Source organism: Phasianus colchicus, chromosome 1 (assembly GCF_987193195.1).
Source record: "Phasianus colchicus chromosome 1, bPhaCol1.hap1.1, whole genome shotgun sequence".
In the NCBI taxonomy this organism is placed as follows: domain Eukaryota; kingdom Metazoa; phylum Chordata; class Aves; order Galliformes; family Phasianidae; genus Phasianus; species Phasianus colchicus.
The window spans coordinates 36,723,832-36,740,191 of NC_143436.1; the positions used below are offsets into that span (position 1 = coordinate 36,723,832).

General features: G+C 39.4%; 1 protein-coding gene across 1 annotated transcript in view; it reads right to left on the bottom strand.

Moving 5' to 3' along the window:
• PTPRR (protein tyrosine phosphatase receptor type R) overlaps positions 1–16,360 on the bottom strand; it is a 144,638-nt gene that overhangs the window by 66,523 nt on the left and 61,755 nt on the right. Inside the window, exons 3-4 of the mRNA XM_090138714.1 lie at positions 3,822–3,935; positions 1,258–1,413 (exon numbers count right to left, since the gene is read on the bottom strand). Coding sequence (XP_089994840.1) covers positions 1,258–1,413; positions 3,822–3,935 — 270 coding nt within the window. The remainder of the gene's footprint in view (positions 1–1,257; positions 1,414–3,821; positions 3,936–16,360) is intronic.

Genomic DNA, 16,360 nt, shown 5'->3' on the forward strand with positions numbered 1-16,360 from the left:
CAAAGGATATTGTAACCTAAAGTGAGCCTAGCCTAGGTTGTAAAGTGGGCAATAAAAAGGCCTGATTTGACTTCTGGACAACATCACTTGGCTGCATTTATTTCATTAGAACAGCTAAAACCTGTGAATTGCCTCATTTTCATAGTGGCAGATTGCTATAGGTCATGTAAAATTGCACTAAACTGACACTGGTTTTAAGTTGTCTTTTTTATACTGAAAACATCTTCTAGATTGTTAAGCAGGGTTAGAACCCCTAAAATGAGCACAATCATTTCCAATCAGCAGAAAAACAGGTGAATATAGCAGCTGAGCACTGGCTCAGGTTTAGATTCAGAAAGACATGTGCTCTCAGAATCACAGGGTTTGGAAGGGACATCAAGAGATCATCAAGTCAAACTCCCCTGATAAAGCAGGTACCCTACAACAGGTTGCACAGGTAGGCGTTCAGCCAGGTCTTGAATATCTCCGTAAGAGGAGACTCCACAGCCTTTCTTGGCAACCTGTTCCAGTGCTCTGTCACCCTTACCATATAGAATTTCTTCTTCATGTTAGTATGGAACTTGCTATTCTCAAGTTTTAGGCCATTACTCCTTGATCTATCATGAACAACACGGAGAAGAGTCTGGCCTCATCCATTTGTCTCCCACCTCCCTTTAGATATTTATAAACTTTTACCACATCCCCCTTCTTTTCCTCAGGCTGAACAGACCCAGGTTACACAGCCTTTCCTTACAGGGGCCCTTACTCATTTCTGTGGCCCTGCACTGGATTTCTTCTAGGAGATCCCTATCTTTTTTGAACTGGGGAGTCCAGAACTGCATGCAGTAGTCTAAGTGTGGCCTCACCAGGGCAGAGCAGAGGGGGAGAATAACTTCGTTTGACCTGCTGGCCACACTCTTTTTAATGCTCCCCAGAGAGAGCTCCTCTCCAGCAGGTCATCCTCTAACCTGTACTGATACATGCAGTTATTTCTCCCTGAAGGAGTACTCTGCAAATATAACTCTTAGTTGTAGGGAGAAACAGTTCATCAGAACCTTTCCTTTTTCTGCAAGGGGAACTAGATTCTAATGCTTAAAGAGCCTTAAAAAGCAATTTTAAAGCAACTTAGCAGGGCTAGCTGTGTAATTCCTGTACAGCAGTAGTGCCATCTTAGTTGACATATTCCCTCATTCATGAGAACTTCAGCCTAAGAACTACTGTGGCTCTAAGATCTGCCAAATTTGTAACAAACTACAGGTTAGAAAGGTGATAACCAACCTCAGGGGAGACCTCTGTTATTCCAAACTGTGATAAACTCTGATGCAAAATGTTGATATTAAGTGAACGCAGAACTTCTTCAGATGGGAGTGCATCAGAAATTCCTGGCTTTCTGTTCAAGGGAGACACAAACAGTTCCACGCAGTTCTTCTTGCCCTAGAAAAATAATAACGATAATAATAATTAGTATAATTAAAATAATAAAAGGAGAATCATAGGAGCGGTCTGAGACTAGATAATCTGCCTACTTTAACTATATCTCCAGAAATGAAAGCACAGAACAGAAAGACTGCAACCCGCTCTGTGAGGAGAGCACACTTATTCCCTGGCTCCTTAAATTCCAGCTGACTGCGCAGGAAAATGCAAATTCTCTATGTGACCAGATGTGCTTTGTCTTATTTACTATTGACAAGGCCTTGGAACCACTGAACAAGACAGGTCAACAAAATATGGGAAAGAGCCATAGATAGGGACAAGGGTGAAGACTCTGGAAATACTTAACTTATGGTTCTGATCCCAGCTGAAGGGCAGCCCTGTTTTGGGTGCTGGGCCTTAAACAGGAATGCTTAGTATAATGCTGTGGTATTATGGCATTGTGTTCTAATCCCACGTTCACATGTTGTGAACGCACACTATAACTAACTACAATGTATTTTCAGTAGACCGCAGTGTAACTCCCCAAGAGAGCACAATGAAATGAAAGGATGCTTAAAAAGTAGGCTGAGCATGCCAGCTTCTCCCCCCCATTAATTCCTGCCCTGATTTTGTTGTTGCAGTTCTAGTAGTGCAAATGGTGCTATGTTAGAGATGTCAGCAATGATGACTGCAGCAGAGCATCAAAAGAAGAGATTGCCAGAGAGTTTCTCTACTTGGTTGTGATGGTCTGAGATCAGTGTTGATGTCCACAAAGGGTGTGTGAATCCAACTTAAGAGCTTACCTCACTTTAGTCACCTAAATTACCTCCAAAGCCAGCACAGAGAGACTGGCTTCTCCAGTGAATGACTGAATCCATCCTAAAATAACCAGGCACTCAATGCTTCTTCAATCACCCTTCTCCACAGTGCCTTTGGAGGAAACCTACATCAGCAGCTCAAACTCGATTGAGTGAGATGAAATGAATTTTGATGTGCCAGCACTCTGCATGAAAAGATCTGGCTCATGGTAGAAGAACAGGAAGTAAGAATAGTGCCTCCTAAGCTGTATTTTTATCACTTGTGAATTCTTACTTTCTGCCTGTGATTTTAAGAGCAAACGTAGCAAAAGATTGTGTCCTTCCTACATCAATAAAAGACAGTAACTCATAGCAGTGTTTTACAGATGTTGAGAAGACTAATTAATTAATTAAGGTATTCTGAGCTCTGTGCAGGTTCAAAACACTATTACCTCTTCCCTTAGATCAATCAAGAAGAGAAAGTAAAGTCAGCAGGAAAATGAACAGCACTTTTCTTCTGCTTGGTTAGGTAATTTCCACAGAGCTGAGCAAGAAGGCAACTGAGGGACTGGGTGTGTTGAAACATGCACCTCAAACTGCAACATTCCTTTTTTAGTTTTGTTTTTCTCTGAATATATCTTTCATTTGAGTTAATACAAAGGACAAAGGAGAATCAGCATCACTTGTCAGGAATGAGCGGCATCCTGGCAAACATGAAAAGAGCCGTGCTGCATTCCTGTTCATCTTCTCTGATGTATGTCTTGTGTGATCCTTTCTCCCTGACACATAATTTGAAGAAGCTTTATAGCCCTTTTTGATGTATACAATTCTATTGAGCTATCAAGGCAGGCAATACTTGCTTGCTGAACCTGTCAGCTTTCTTCCCTAATATTCAACTTGCAGGTAGAATAACTCTTTTTCCCAGTGCAATATGAATTGAATGCTAGCAATATACACATGATGTTGGTTTTTCTGTGTCTGCATCATGTCTTAATTCTCAAAAAAAAAAAAAAAAAAAATACAACAGCCTTAAGAATGTATGCTCTCAACCATCCACAGAAAAGCATACTGAGAAAATTATTTTTAAAACATCTTCACTGTTGGAAGGAGATTTCTTCTACAAAAACGATATGTTAGCATTAAGTGAATATAGTCTACAATATCAAAGTAACAAGTAATTAACGTTGATATTGTGAGGAGACATTTAATTCACTAATGGATGGTCTGATGGTAAATTGTGAGGATGCATTCAAAAGGCAGAAGCATGTGTATTTTTTGATTAAGATTCAACCTCTGAGAAACAAAAGTGGCTTTTGGTAAATGTGATGTAGAAATGCACTGGAATGCAAACTAAGGGATAAAAAAACTGCTTACGAATAAGACAAAATAAATTCATCTGACTTCATTTTCTCTCGACTGTAACTGAGAATGGTTTCCTTTCAAAAGGAAACCAAAGTCATTTTGTAATGGAGATCCATTTTTCTGTAGCGCACTTCTGGAAAAAAAATCTATCAGAAAAATAAGTGTTTTTCTGTCTTACTTTATTGAAGTTCTCCATGATGTCAGGATAATAAATAAGAGAACCCTAAATCACTGGGTAAATTTTATTGTATATGGCCTTTTGGTACTTACAATGAGTCTGTTGATGTGAACTTGCTGAGGTAACAGTCCCAGCGCTGCAGCCACTCCTTGGCGAAATATCCGAAGCAATGTGATATTCAGCTTGTTTATGTCCATTTGCAGTGTCTGAAAAGCAAAACCAGTTCAAATGAACTCCTTGCTCAACATATTTAGTTTTAAACATACCTGATCTCTTGGATGCTCACTGACTGTTGTTTTTTGTTTTTTTTTTCCTAGAATGAAAATCAATGTAATCTACTTGCAGTGCAATATGGAACAAATCTAAAGGAAAATGTAACCGTCTTAAACACTGCTTTTAGCAAAGTACTGCCTTTTCTCAACAACATTCAGAATAGATTCCAGACGTTTTCGGCTAAATTCCTCAGCCAAGTCACAGTGCTCAAGGTAACAGAATTGCTGCATTGGAAATGAAAGGCATTGAGCAGCAATCCACCCCTAAAAAGTAAGATGCTGGATTTACACAATGAAGATTTGCTTTGAGTATTTTTCTTAAGAGTTTCTCCTTGCAGTAAACAATCGATCACACCTAGTGAAATTACACATCTTTTATTTTGATGGTCAATTTCTGAGATCAAACAAAACAAACAAACAAAGTGAAAGCGTTATGGATACATTCCACTTGCTTGAATTTCCCAAACTTCATCATCTCAGGCTATTAATTCTTAGCTGAGATGAACCAAGGCAATGAAACATTTTCTGTGTCAGAACTATCACAAAATTTAAATATTTGCTCAGGTTCAAATCCTTCCTGTGAAGTCTATGGAATTTTACCCAGGAAATAATTAAGCTTCAGATCTTTTTCCCAGAAGACCCAGATATATCTCTGCAGATGACACATGGTGGCCAACACTCCCATGTGGCACTCTGGGGACCCTTTCTTGGCTTCTGTGTTCCATTTGTGGACAATACACAGTGGAAATAAGAGGAGAGGAAGTATACTGGATAGTTTCAGATAACCCACAGCATTTCTGGCAGGGCACTACCTCAGGAACTGATCAGTTTCTGACTGAGCCAGTTGACTTGAGCTGAAAAATATTTTTTATTTTTTAACTTTCTACTTAAAGCCAGCTTGCTGCTTTGAGGAACCAAGCAAGGATTTCTCCCTCCTAACCAGAGTGGCATAAAGAGAATTAAATATCCATAGGTCAGGCACCACATCATGAATGTGGCTACAAACAGAAACAAATATCAGTTTTCCCCAAAAGAATCCAAAACAAAACACCATGCATTTTGACTGCTGTTATTTGGGGTGTTTACGAATTATAATGTAAAACTGGGAGTAGTTTGCTTTCCTCTTCTACTATCAATTTGATCCTTGCATTGGTATTGTTTTTCATTTTGTTCTCTTTTATCACACTTTTTTATACTAATGGGGTTGTCAGGTCTTGATACATCAGGTAAGATCTGCTCTCAGCATACTCACGTGCTTTAATTTAACTGGAAGAATTATAGCAGTCCTCACTTCCAATAACCCTTTCTACCTTGTCATTTTCAAAACAGTCTCCTTGTTTCTTCCTGAATAAGACAATTTGAGTGGCCGTCACTGAAACAGAGGAATGTGCTGAGAATAGAGACATTTTCAGCAGGTCTGAGCTCCTGCTCTTGGGTGCAGTGAAGCTGCCCCCACATAAAAAGCTGACAGCCCAAAAGATCTGGGATAAATGAGAAGGGGAGCTGCTGCTGAGACAGGAGGGCTGTTGTGGGAGTCCCTAGACATCCATCAGGATGAAATAATGAGGGAGAAACCTCTTGTCTGAGTCAATGACCCTGAGGTTAAAGGGGTGATGCTGCGTTGTTACTGAACAAAACTAGAAAGAGTAAAATCAAATACATTCACTTAAGTATATATAGGCATTAGATTCCATTAAGTGAGATGCTGTTACATAACACATTAAGAGCTCACTGACAAAGACTCAGAAATGAAACATCCAGAAAAATATTCAGCTTCAGATGAAAGATAAGATATTAAAAAAGCTGTAAGAAGGTAATGTCCACCTAATAAATTTAATACACTAGAATTACAGTCCACATTATCCAGGGGCAATAAAATGTCGTGAAATTTTGTTATCTTCAGGAGAATCCTATTTCCTTCTACCTGGCCCGAATTTGGTGCACCATGTCCTATAAAAAATAACCATAAAAGATTGCACAATTTATCCGTCTCTGTATAACTACATACATATTATGTATTAGTGTTTCAGGGAAAACAGAAGAGCACAGCACTCCATTGCTCTGGATTCAGTCTGCTTAGAAAGCTCACCTGGCTCCACAGCTGGAGATTTTAGGACCCCTTCAAGACACTTCCCAGAACATCTTATTTTCTGAGGTTGGCCACACTGCGACATGGTGCGATGGCTGAAGGTTGCATGCAGAACTATTGTTTGTCCACACACCAAGTATAAGTCATTTGGATGGGCACACGTGGGCACTGCCTGGGCTGGCTGCCAGTCACACAACACAGCTCTACAGGAGCTTGCAGTGTTGGGAAGAAATTTATCCTTAAGCCTCATCCCAGCATGCTCCCTATGCAGTAGTAAAGATTGTGAACATTCATAAAAAAAATGAAAGCAACAACAAAAAATAACACCCAAGATGTAAATTGTAAGGAAAAAACCTCACTTTTTTTTTTTTTTTTTTTTTTTTTTAAAGAGCTTTGCCTTGCTATCTGTTGAAGGAATTCTCTTCTTAATTGCTGATGCCGCTGTGAAGCTTAGTTTCTTGGCAATGACAGTGAAAAGTAGGTAAGAAGAACACAGACTGCCCTTTTCCACATAAGGCAGCACACGGGAGTGCATTTGTCTCTTTTTAATTAGGAAGAAGCCTAGTAATCCAGAATATGCTGCTTTGGGAATGGGATTTCTATCTGAATCAGAGAAAAACAGCTTCTAGAAATGCCAGATGGGACTCCGCGAGCTCCTGCATTACAGAAAGCAGCATATCAGTGCTCTGTGCTCTTATCCTCTTGTTTGTATTAGAGTCTGAATAACAGAGCAAGAATGGACCAGACTGGAGACAAGTTCAGCATCCTCTGGCCAACTCTGGATGCTAATGGAAAATGACAGGAACAAGGCAGGAATACACTCTTTTTTCAGGTTACAAGAAAAAGAGGAAAGAAAAAAAACCTCAAGTCTTACCTATTCCCATCAGTTAAGTATTTCTAAAACATTTTAATAATGTTTTGTTTGAGCACAAATTTAGTGACTAAAATAACTGGAACAAGGTTATTGTGCCATTCTGATGGCATACCTTGATAACATGTTAACCACAGTCCATAAAGATGGGATTAGAGTAGAAAACTGATACTGGATGAACTGCAAAAGCAGCAATGCCTGCACAATAGACAAACAGTGCTAACCTTCATTAAGAGAATCACTCCTGGAACAGGAACATGCCTGACAACCTACAGATTATAACTGCACAAACAGAACCATTATATATTCCAGTACTGTCTGCAATAACATGCGAAATTAACCACTGTAAAGTAAATGCATAGCAGTAAATGAAGTATTAGCACAGCTACACAAGGCATGCCTTACTGTGGTACTCCAGTTGCTCCTTTTGCTTTGGAGAAGCAAGGGCCGTACATCCCAGTCAGACAGCATCAATCATTTACCCCTGCTCCTCCACAGTGTTTACCACCTCTTACAGCCCACTCCCCGAGGAGCTCACACTTCTGGGTCTGCTGCCTCTGGTGGCAGGAGTGAGTTGCAGAGCCCAAAGGCAGATACACCAGAGGACTCAGGTCCCCCAGCAATTACAGATCTGAATATTGCAACTGTAGCAACAGTTTCTAGGTGTATCTGATCCAAGAAAAACAGGTAGCTGAAAAATAAAGAGATTTCTGCTTGTAGTGGAAAAGAGTCCTGAGAGAGGAGATGGGTGGTTGAAGGGGGCCAGGATAAAAATGTTAGGGTTAGGTGGGCTATGGTCAAGGCTGGAGTTAGAAAGAATTTCAGAAAAGAAAATACAGCACAGAAGAACACCAAGGACCATCCACAACCAAGATACTACAGGGACTTTTTGATGTTAACAGAAAAGATAGATATCACGAAAGGGACCAAAAATGTAACTCAGATTCTAAAACAATATTTTTGTTAACTATTACAGTAAAAGCTTAGAGATGCTTCCCTTTCTTATCTCTTCCTTCTCATCAGAGGTGTTGTTTCTGCAACGAGCCTTAAAAAACACCATTCTTTTCTATGTACCGGCTTTCTATAAACTGGCTTGTTTAAAATCCTTCTGACCTGTCCACTAAAGGTGTTTTCTCAAACCTCCAGCAAATCTGAAGGCATAGGAATAAACAACACTCAGAAAGGAAGGAGCTGAAGGCATAAGTCTACAAAATACTTTTTGAGGGAAACTTAAAAACAAACCAGCAAATTTTTCAACCTAAACCAATCTATGATTTTATATCCTAGGAATTTTTTTTTAAAGTACTGTTGTTTCATAACAGTCATTTGAGTCAAGGGTAGAGAAGAAAAAGCATCCTCTCCAGCAATGACTGTCCTGCTCTGGTGGCTTGTACATGGAGAAGGGGATGAGTGCTGCACAGAAAGGTTAAGGAAGGGCAGGAAATCCTGAGGATTTTAAGACAGGGTATTTGTGCCAAAGATGGTTCAAGTAGAATATTAGGAAAAAATTCTTCTCAGAGAGAGTGGTGAGGCATTGAAACAGGTTGCACAGGGAAGTGGTGGAGTCACAGTCCCTGGAGGTGCTAAGAAACAGGGAGATGTGGCACTGAGAGACATGGTTTAGTGGTACGATAGTGACAGATTGATGGTCAGACTAGATGATCTTAGTGGTCTTTTCCAACCGTGGTAATTTGATGAACAGCTGTGAACTTCTACACAGGCCAGCATCACACAACCAGAGCAAAGCACAATACCAACACAAGCCTCCAAAGACACTCTGCCCTAAGTCAAACCTGTGGTCAAGGTGGCTTTTCCTTCTCTCCCATTTACCACTCTTCCTCCATCATTATTTTCACCAACAGGAGAAACCTGCCAATTCTGAGTTACGGCTGTAAGGTAAGATAAAATTGTTGAGGAACAGTTTACCTGCAGTTTGTATGAATTGTCCCAAGAATAAAATCAATTGTTTTTGGTGATTAAAGGACTTTCATGTTTCTTGTGTATTAGCAGCTGCCTGAGGTGATCTACTGAAACATTCATACATTATATATTTCTGCTGCAACATAATGCGAATACAAATTTAAAGAGAAATTTAAATATTTCCAAGGTCAAAGAGCAATCACTGAAATACCGTGTGGGGGAGTCTTCACTATTCTACAATAGCACAGTGAAAATCACCTGAAACAGTGGAAAAATTGCAGGCACGTGTTTCAGTTTACAAGAACCAGTGCAGAGCATTGATAAATGCCCTACAAATCTCTCTCTTGCTCTGCCAGGTCTCCATCCTGACATGGAATGCACTGTTGGGTAAGTCAGGCAGTTTCTGATGAGGAGACAGGAAGGCTGCAGAATATGCTAATATATATATATAAAAAATTCCAGATTACACATGTAGGCTGCAAAAATTTAAGTGTCCTTGTCCAGAAAGCGTTTGGGTGATGAAAAAAAGAATTCTAAATTGGTTCCATATAAATGCAAGTAAAAGTGGTAGGAATGGGATACTTAGATTGCTTCAGTCCCAATTACTTCAGGAATTACTGAACTACTTCAGGATGTATATTTGGATGCTGCCTTTCAAGATGTGACATTGCACAGTTCCACCCATTTTTTTTTTTTTTTTTTTTTTTTAAAACCCACAGAAGACTTTACAGAAAATCTTTTTTTAAAATAAGCATAATATTTTCCAGATTCATGCATTTCCTATACAGCCTTAAAGAACAACTTTGACTCTTGATTAATTTTTCATGAAAGCAGATAAATTTAAATATTCTTTGCATATTATGAGCTCTCTGAAAAAAAAATATAGGCAGAAGTAACACTTTTTGGAAATATGGAGGTAATCTAATCAGTTAACACAACCATATGGTCTCCTCTCATGCTGATTTTTCAAGTACATGGGCATTAGAATGTGAGCAAATAAAAATGTATTTATTTCACACACTGTAATTAATCCACAGCGCTTTTTACCACAGGAATTTTCTGAGGCCAAAAACTAAACAAGGCAGAAAAAGAACAGCATGTTTAGATAAATGTGAAAATGACCAATGTGACAGAAAACACAGACAATACACAATTATGATACAACTGAAGCCACACCTTTAACTAACAGAAAGCAGAATAAATGCTAATTAAATGAATCAGAATTTAATTGGTGGAGTCATCATCCTGGAAGGTGTTCAAGAACTGTGTAGATGTAGCACTAAGGCACATGGTTGAGGGGGAATAGTGGAGATGGGTTGGTGGTTGGACTAGATGATCTTAGTGGTCTTTTCAACCGTAACAACACTGTGAAAGGATGAGCCCTTCAGTCTGTTCTTAGAAGGGGCTCACGTGAGGCCAGAGTGCTTCACTGGCACCCATGGCTTCAGCTAGCAAAGTGACTTGGAGTGGGTGAGCAATGTGGCAGAGTTGGTTTGTCTCAGCCAGGGCACAGATTTACACTTTCCAAAGGAAGAAGAACCAATTTCTCTAAAGAGATTAATTGATTTGGGTCTGGTTTGACCAATTCTGTAGGAAGCACCAAAGCAAGAGCTAGAAGGTCTCCATCTGTAATGTCTGGCTTCCATCCAGCGTTCCCTCACTGGGATTTTACATGCATTGGGCAGTGAGTCAGCTATAGAAAAATTCCATGACCTTCACGGATGATTAAAGCGTATGAGAATGCATTCATCCTATTAAGGATAAAGTTTGTTAATGCCTCTCTTCACAAAGTACACTTTGATTCCTAACAGTCCCATGTTCTGCATTGATCTCTGGGCTTGCAGTCTCCTAGCCAGAAGAAAGGCTGAGCTATTTCAGCAGCAATTGATGCCATTGTGTCACAATATAACGCGGATGTACCAATCAGATCTGATGTTAAGACATAGAATAGTCTTGTATCTATCTTGTGATAGCAATCTCAGAAGGTAGGTTATTCCATTCTCCTCATTTCTGAGTCACGCATGCTATTACTCTAACACAATTTGATATAGTTAGCAGACTGACAAACTGAGAGAGTGGGTTAGGCTGTTGTAATGTGATAGAAAGTGCAGCACTGACAGCAGAGTAGCAAAGTCTTAAACTACAGCAAGAGAAGACTTGCTCAAATGCAACAGCCATAGGCACAGAAACAAAGAAAATAATCTGCTTACCTTTAAAAGGCCTCAGGTACCCAAGGATCTCTTTGTCTCTGCTGCCAACTCATAAATGAGGTCTGGGAAGGGCTGGATCCATCCCTTCTGGTCACTCAGGGGCACTGCATGCACCTGAGCTCCCTTAGGTTGGCCCTGCCTTCCCACCAGGTGCTCAGTCAGTTCAGGCTGTGATAGCATTTCTGCTACAACTGTCCTCAGTAGTTACTGCATTCACTTTTTTACCTTAAACCCTTTCCTGTGACATCATTAATGCAATAATCATTCATTATATATTTGGAGGACAGAAAGTATGTATGGCGTCTCATCAGCAGCCAGAGAACTATAGCTTGTATGAGATTCCCATCCATAGCCCTTATAATAATTGTATTCACAGTACTGTATAAACATATGCAAAGCCCAGTAAAGGGAGTTCTAGAATCCCATATCCTAAATGTTCAGTGAAATGCACGCTTGTCATTGCTGAAAGGGTGTAAGAGAAGAGAGGGATACAGATTTGAAGCAGCTTTGTCATTAAAAGTATTAGTCCCAGAAGCTCCCTGCCTGTGGAAACCCCTCAGGAGAGGGGAAGAGAGGGGCAGGAGGCTGCCCTAATGCTGTTGAACCCCATTGGTGATTTTCTAGAGCTTCTTTGCAACAGAGGGAATCTTCTGCTTCATCACGTGGTGAAATGTAAGTATCCAGCAGTGAAAGGATCCAGTGTTCTCCCATGTGTGAGGACGTATTATTTCTTTAAAAAAACTATTCACAAAGACACTGAATCTACTTTGGGGAGTGCTAAACTGTGAGCATTTGCAATTACTAGCAGGAATGAGAGACGAGAACTTCGCTGAGCCTCTAGCCTTAGGAAGTCTCCCTCAATTTATCTGCTTCAGTTCCATGCCTATAAAATAGGGATGTTAGCATTTGACTATCTCATAGGAGCACTGCAAAACTAAGTAGGGAGAAGATGGGGAACAGACATGTAGGACTGAACTTCTCAACTTCTTTTATATTTCACAATATCTCATCAAAAAGATAACTCTGGTCTTTGTTTAGCTGTGTGCTACATTTCTTCAAGGACTGGGATTTACTTTATCACGAATGATTTCAGCATTCTTGAAGTAACAGCTGAATTAAATTTCAAAGCCATGACAGTTTTCTTGGCTTTTTCCTTCCTCCATCCACCTCTCCCTGCCCTTCTCCCTTCTATTCCCTGAGACTGTGTTAGTCAGTAGAAATGGCCAAGACGATGGAAAAGCATAAGGAGGTGGAAACATCAGGAGCTGAAAGAGCTCAGCTGAACACTACTTCAGTCTCTTTGTTCTTTGAGGGGCATGTATAACAAGCTCCATAAAATTATCCTATCTGTCCCTTTTGAATATTACCCCCCCAAAATAATCCTTTCCATTACAAAAGAAATGCACAGTGCTATTATGTCCAATAAAACTTCTATGCACAGCATGATTGTACCAGTCACATCCTATTTCATCATCCCTAGGTCAGCAGTAATCCTCAAAGCTAAAAGATCCTTCAAGCACATCACTTTTTAATATGTTTTTTCTGTCCAATCATTAAATGTCTAAGTAGGGCTTGCCTGAAGCTTGAAATGCCAAAGAACCAGAACTGACTCTCCTTGCTCCTTTTGTAAAACCCTAATTTCAGCTAGTTTTATGTTTCAAATAAGTTTTAGTTACTGAAGCTTAAATTTCCATCACAACTTTGTAAAGCGGTTCTCAATAGATCAAGATCCCTTCCAGAAAAAGATCAGTCAAAAACAAACAAACAACAAAACAAAACAGGATTGTCCTTCTTTTTATCTTCAGAATTTTAAATGCGGCTTGCAGCGGACTGATTATTTAACCTTGCATACTAATGAAGAACGAAACTGGAAACCTAAGACAACAAGGCAACTTCCAAAATCTTCAGGAACTGATGCAGCCAAAAGACTCCCACTGACTCACTCTCCTTAGTAACCCTTCTCTTTGCTCTGAAAATTAAAGACAGATTTCAGTACTGCTCCCATCCTAGCTTTCTCAGGCCTTTGATTTCAAAGGCATTTGTTATTGATAATTTCAGATGAGCAAAATCTGCTTGAACACGCACTATGTTACAGAAGAAGGGAGTATTGTAGAAAGAGGCAAGCACTTTTCATTGTTGTTTTTTTTTTTTTTTAACATAATCATAGTTCTCTGCTGTTCTTGGGCATATGAAAACTTGAAATACATAAGAAAAATATATATATATTCTGAAGATACATACTTGACTGGATTTGAGATATTTACAAAAAAGACTCTTCTTTTGGGGTTTCTAAATTGTGTGACCGCTGTGTCTCAACACAATCTAGACTATTTGTTCACCACCACAAAGATTTTCCAAGTATGAAGCAATTCTGTTGCCTTAGCTCTTGGGAAATCAGGATTTTGGTTTTTTTTTGGTTTTTTTTTTTTTTGGAAACAAACATGCAACAGCAAGGCCTCTTTAGTGTGACACAACTCAGCAGTATGTTTTGGGTCTTTATCTGCTTTCAAGCTTTTAGCTAACTGAGGTTTGTATATAGTTATTACCATCACCATCATCACACATATTTGGAATAAAACATACATAACTGACTGTCTTCTATCTACTACAGCAAGATCTAGGTGCAGACAGTACATGGCACCCTTGTTATTTCTGTCTTTTCATTCCTTTAACTATGAACTTGAAGTGAAACAAAGTAAAACTCTTGGTGACGTGTTTTTTCTTGGACAAAACTTGCATTACTTTGGGTTTCATCCTACCATGGTTTCATGTGCCTGGCTATACGTTTCCACCTCAGTTTTGACAAAACTATAAATGATTGTGTGTGATCTTATAAGCTCAGAGACTGGAAAGCAGATGAAAAGACAATCCCATGGCTTTGGCAGCTGTCTCAGGGTCTTTGAACTCCTGAATTTGCTGATACCAAATATATCTAGAGGCTATAATGTATGAATTCTCTTTCTCTTGAGCAGCTGGACAGACAAAGAATTTTTCTCTTCTGTTTAGTACTAAAAAGAGAAGCTATGGATTAAGGGAAAACACTAACTCCAAATCTTCAAAGATCACTAATGCTAACATCATATTCTTGATGAGAAGTTCCAGGTTTGAGTTCATAGCTTTGGAAACCTCACAGCAATAATATGTCCCAAATGTCCCAATGCAAGCAAGTTTTCTGACTGAACCATTGGGGAAGAAGCTTTGGAAAATGGTTTTTAGTCTGATTTGGGATACTTTTGTTTAGAGATGACTCCATGTGTGAGATAAAAACGAAGCTGTGATGCTTTGTATAATAGCTCTAAAACGACTGGGAGGCAGAGTCCAATTCATGCATCCTTAACTTCTTTCTATTATAATTAGGGTCAGAAGAGCATCCTGTGTTAGTTTTTTTAAAACAAGCAACACAGCTGTAAAACTGAACAATAGAAAATGTTTAGAATGAGAAAAATGCAGTTTTTCCCTTTTATATTGATAACTGATGACCATTAAAAGAGAATATTGAAAACTGTTTACATGCATTTCTCTCATTCTCCTACATACATAAAAGCATACAAGTTAAATTAAAAACCATTTTTTTGTATCCCCACTACCAGCTGGTTTTTAGAATAAATAGTATCTGTGAGTCACTCTCATATTACAACTCCCTTACCCTCCCAAAAGAATAAGGAATTTAGCATTTTGAAGAGTGCAGATTTCTTATCTGCAGTCATTTCATGGATGCCAGACAAGTATTCTATGATTTATTTGTTAAAAAAGTGGTAGACTTTTCTTTAAAGTATTCATGAATATAGTTTAAATATCAAAGTCATCTTGCAAATTAATTGTTTGTTTTGTACTTTGCTCACCTTGGCCTTTAATCTCTTCCCTGCCCTGTGCAGGGAACTCCTGTTCCCCAGGAGTTGTGTGAGCAAAAGAATGAATGGAAGTTCCCCAAAGCATTTATGTGATACTAATGATTCTGCTGGCTTGGCTTTTTAGTCCTGTCCACACTTTTATAATTAGAGAACAATGATACAGCATTTTAAATTCATTTTTTCTGATGTGTTTTCTGTTTTGTTATTCTTCAAATTTTTGTAGTTTTCTGATTTTGGTCACTGTGTGAATTCTTTAGAACCCTTTATAAAGTCCAGATTTTGGCCTCTGGCAATCCTACTTACATTCAGAAAAGTAGCTGAGCAGCAAAGTAATTCAGAAAAGAAGTAGCAGTTGTAAATTTGGTGAGTGGGAAATCCTTTTCCTTTTTTGCTTATTACTTTTTAACAACATTCAAGCATGCAAGAAGCAATCTTCCAGCTTTCCCAAAGTGGCCACCATCAGTGCCATTTGTGTTTGTGAGAAGAAATACTCAGAGTCTCAGAAGCAGGATGCAGGGCTCAGATCCAAAGAGATTCCTGTGTCACAGGAAAACAGGCTGAGTCCTGATGGCAGAAGAGGAGGGCAACTAAACTGGTGAGGTGTCTGGAGCACAAATCCTGTGAGGAGCAGCTGAGGGAGCTGGGATTGTTTAGTCTGGAGAAGAGGAGGCTCAGGGGAGACCTCATCGCACTCTACAACTTCCTGAAGGGAGGCTGTAGTGAAGAGGGGGTTTGGCCTCTTCTCCCAGGCAACAAACAGGACCCGGAGAAATGGCTGCAAATTGTATCAGAGGAGGTTTAGGTGAGACATGAGGAAAACTTTTTCTCTCAGAGAGTGGTCAGGCACTGGAATGGCCTGCCAAGGGAGGTGGTGAAGTCGCCGTCCCTGGCAGTGTTCAAGAGGCGCCTAGATGAGGAGCTGCGAGATATGGTTTAGTAGCTTGTGGTAGCAGTGGTAGTGTGAAGACAGTTGGACTAGATGATCTTATAGATCGTTTCCAACCTTGTGATTCTATGATTCTATGATTCTAAGAGTTTGTAAACTTCATTAAAACCTGTGATGTCTGTTATTTCTGGGGAAGACAGCAATCAGTTAGGAGACACAGTGATAAAAGCTAATAAAAGGCTGTAGGCCTTCTATCTGAGCTAGCATACAGCGAAAGCAGGGCATCGATTTGTCAGTGAAGGTGTGTCTACCTAAGTTGAGAAGCTAAGTTCAGTACAGGCAAATCAAAGCAAAAAGCAACAAAGTCTCAAGAAGAGTGAAGGAACATGATTTGAATCTGTATGCTTACATTTTATACCTTTTTTTTGACAGCATCATGCAGAGAAAGACAACAGCTTTATTGGAGACTGGTCATTGGTGACAGTTTTTACTACAAAAGAGTTAATGGCAGCAACTAGTTCTCAGATTACTT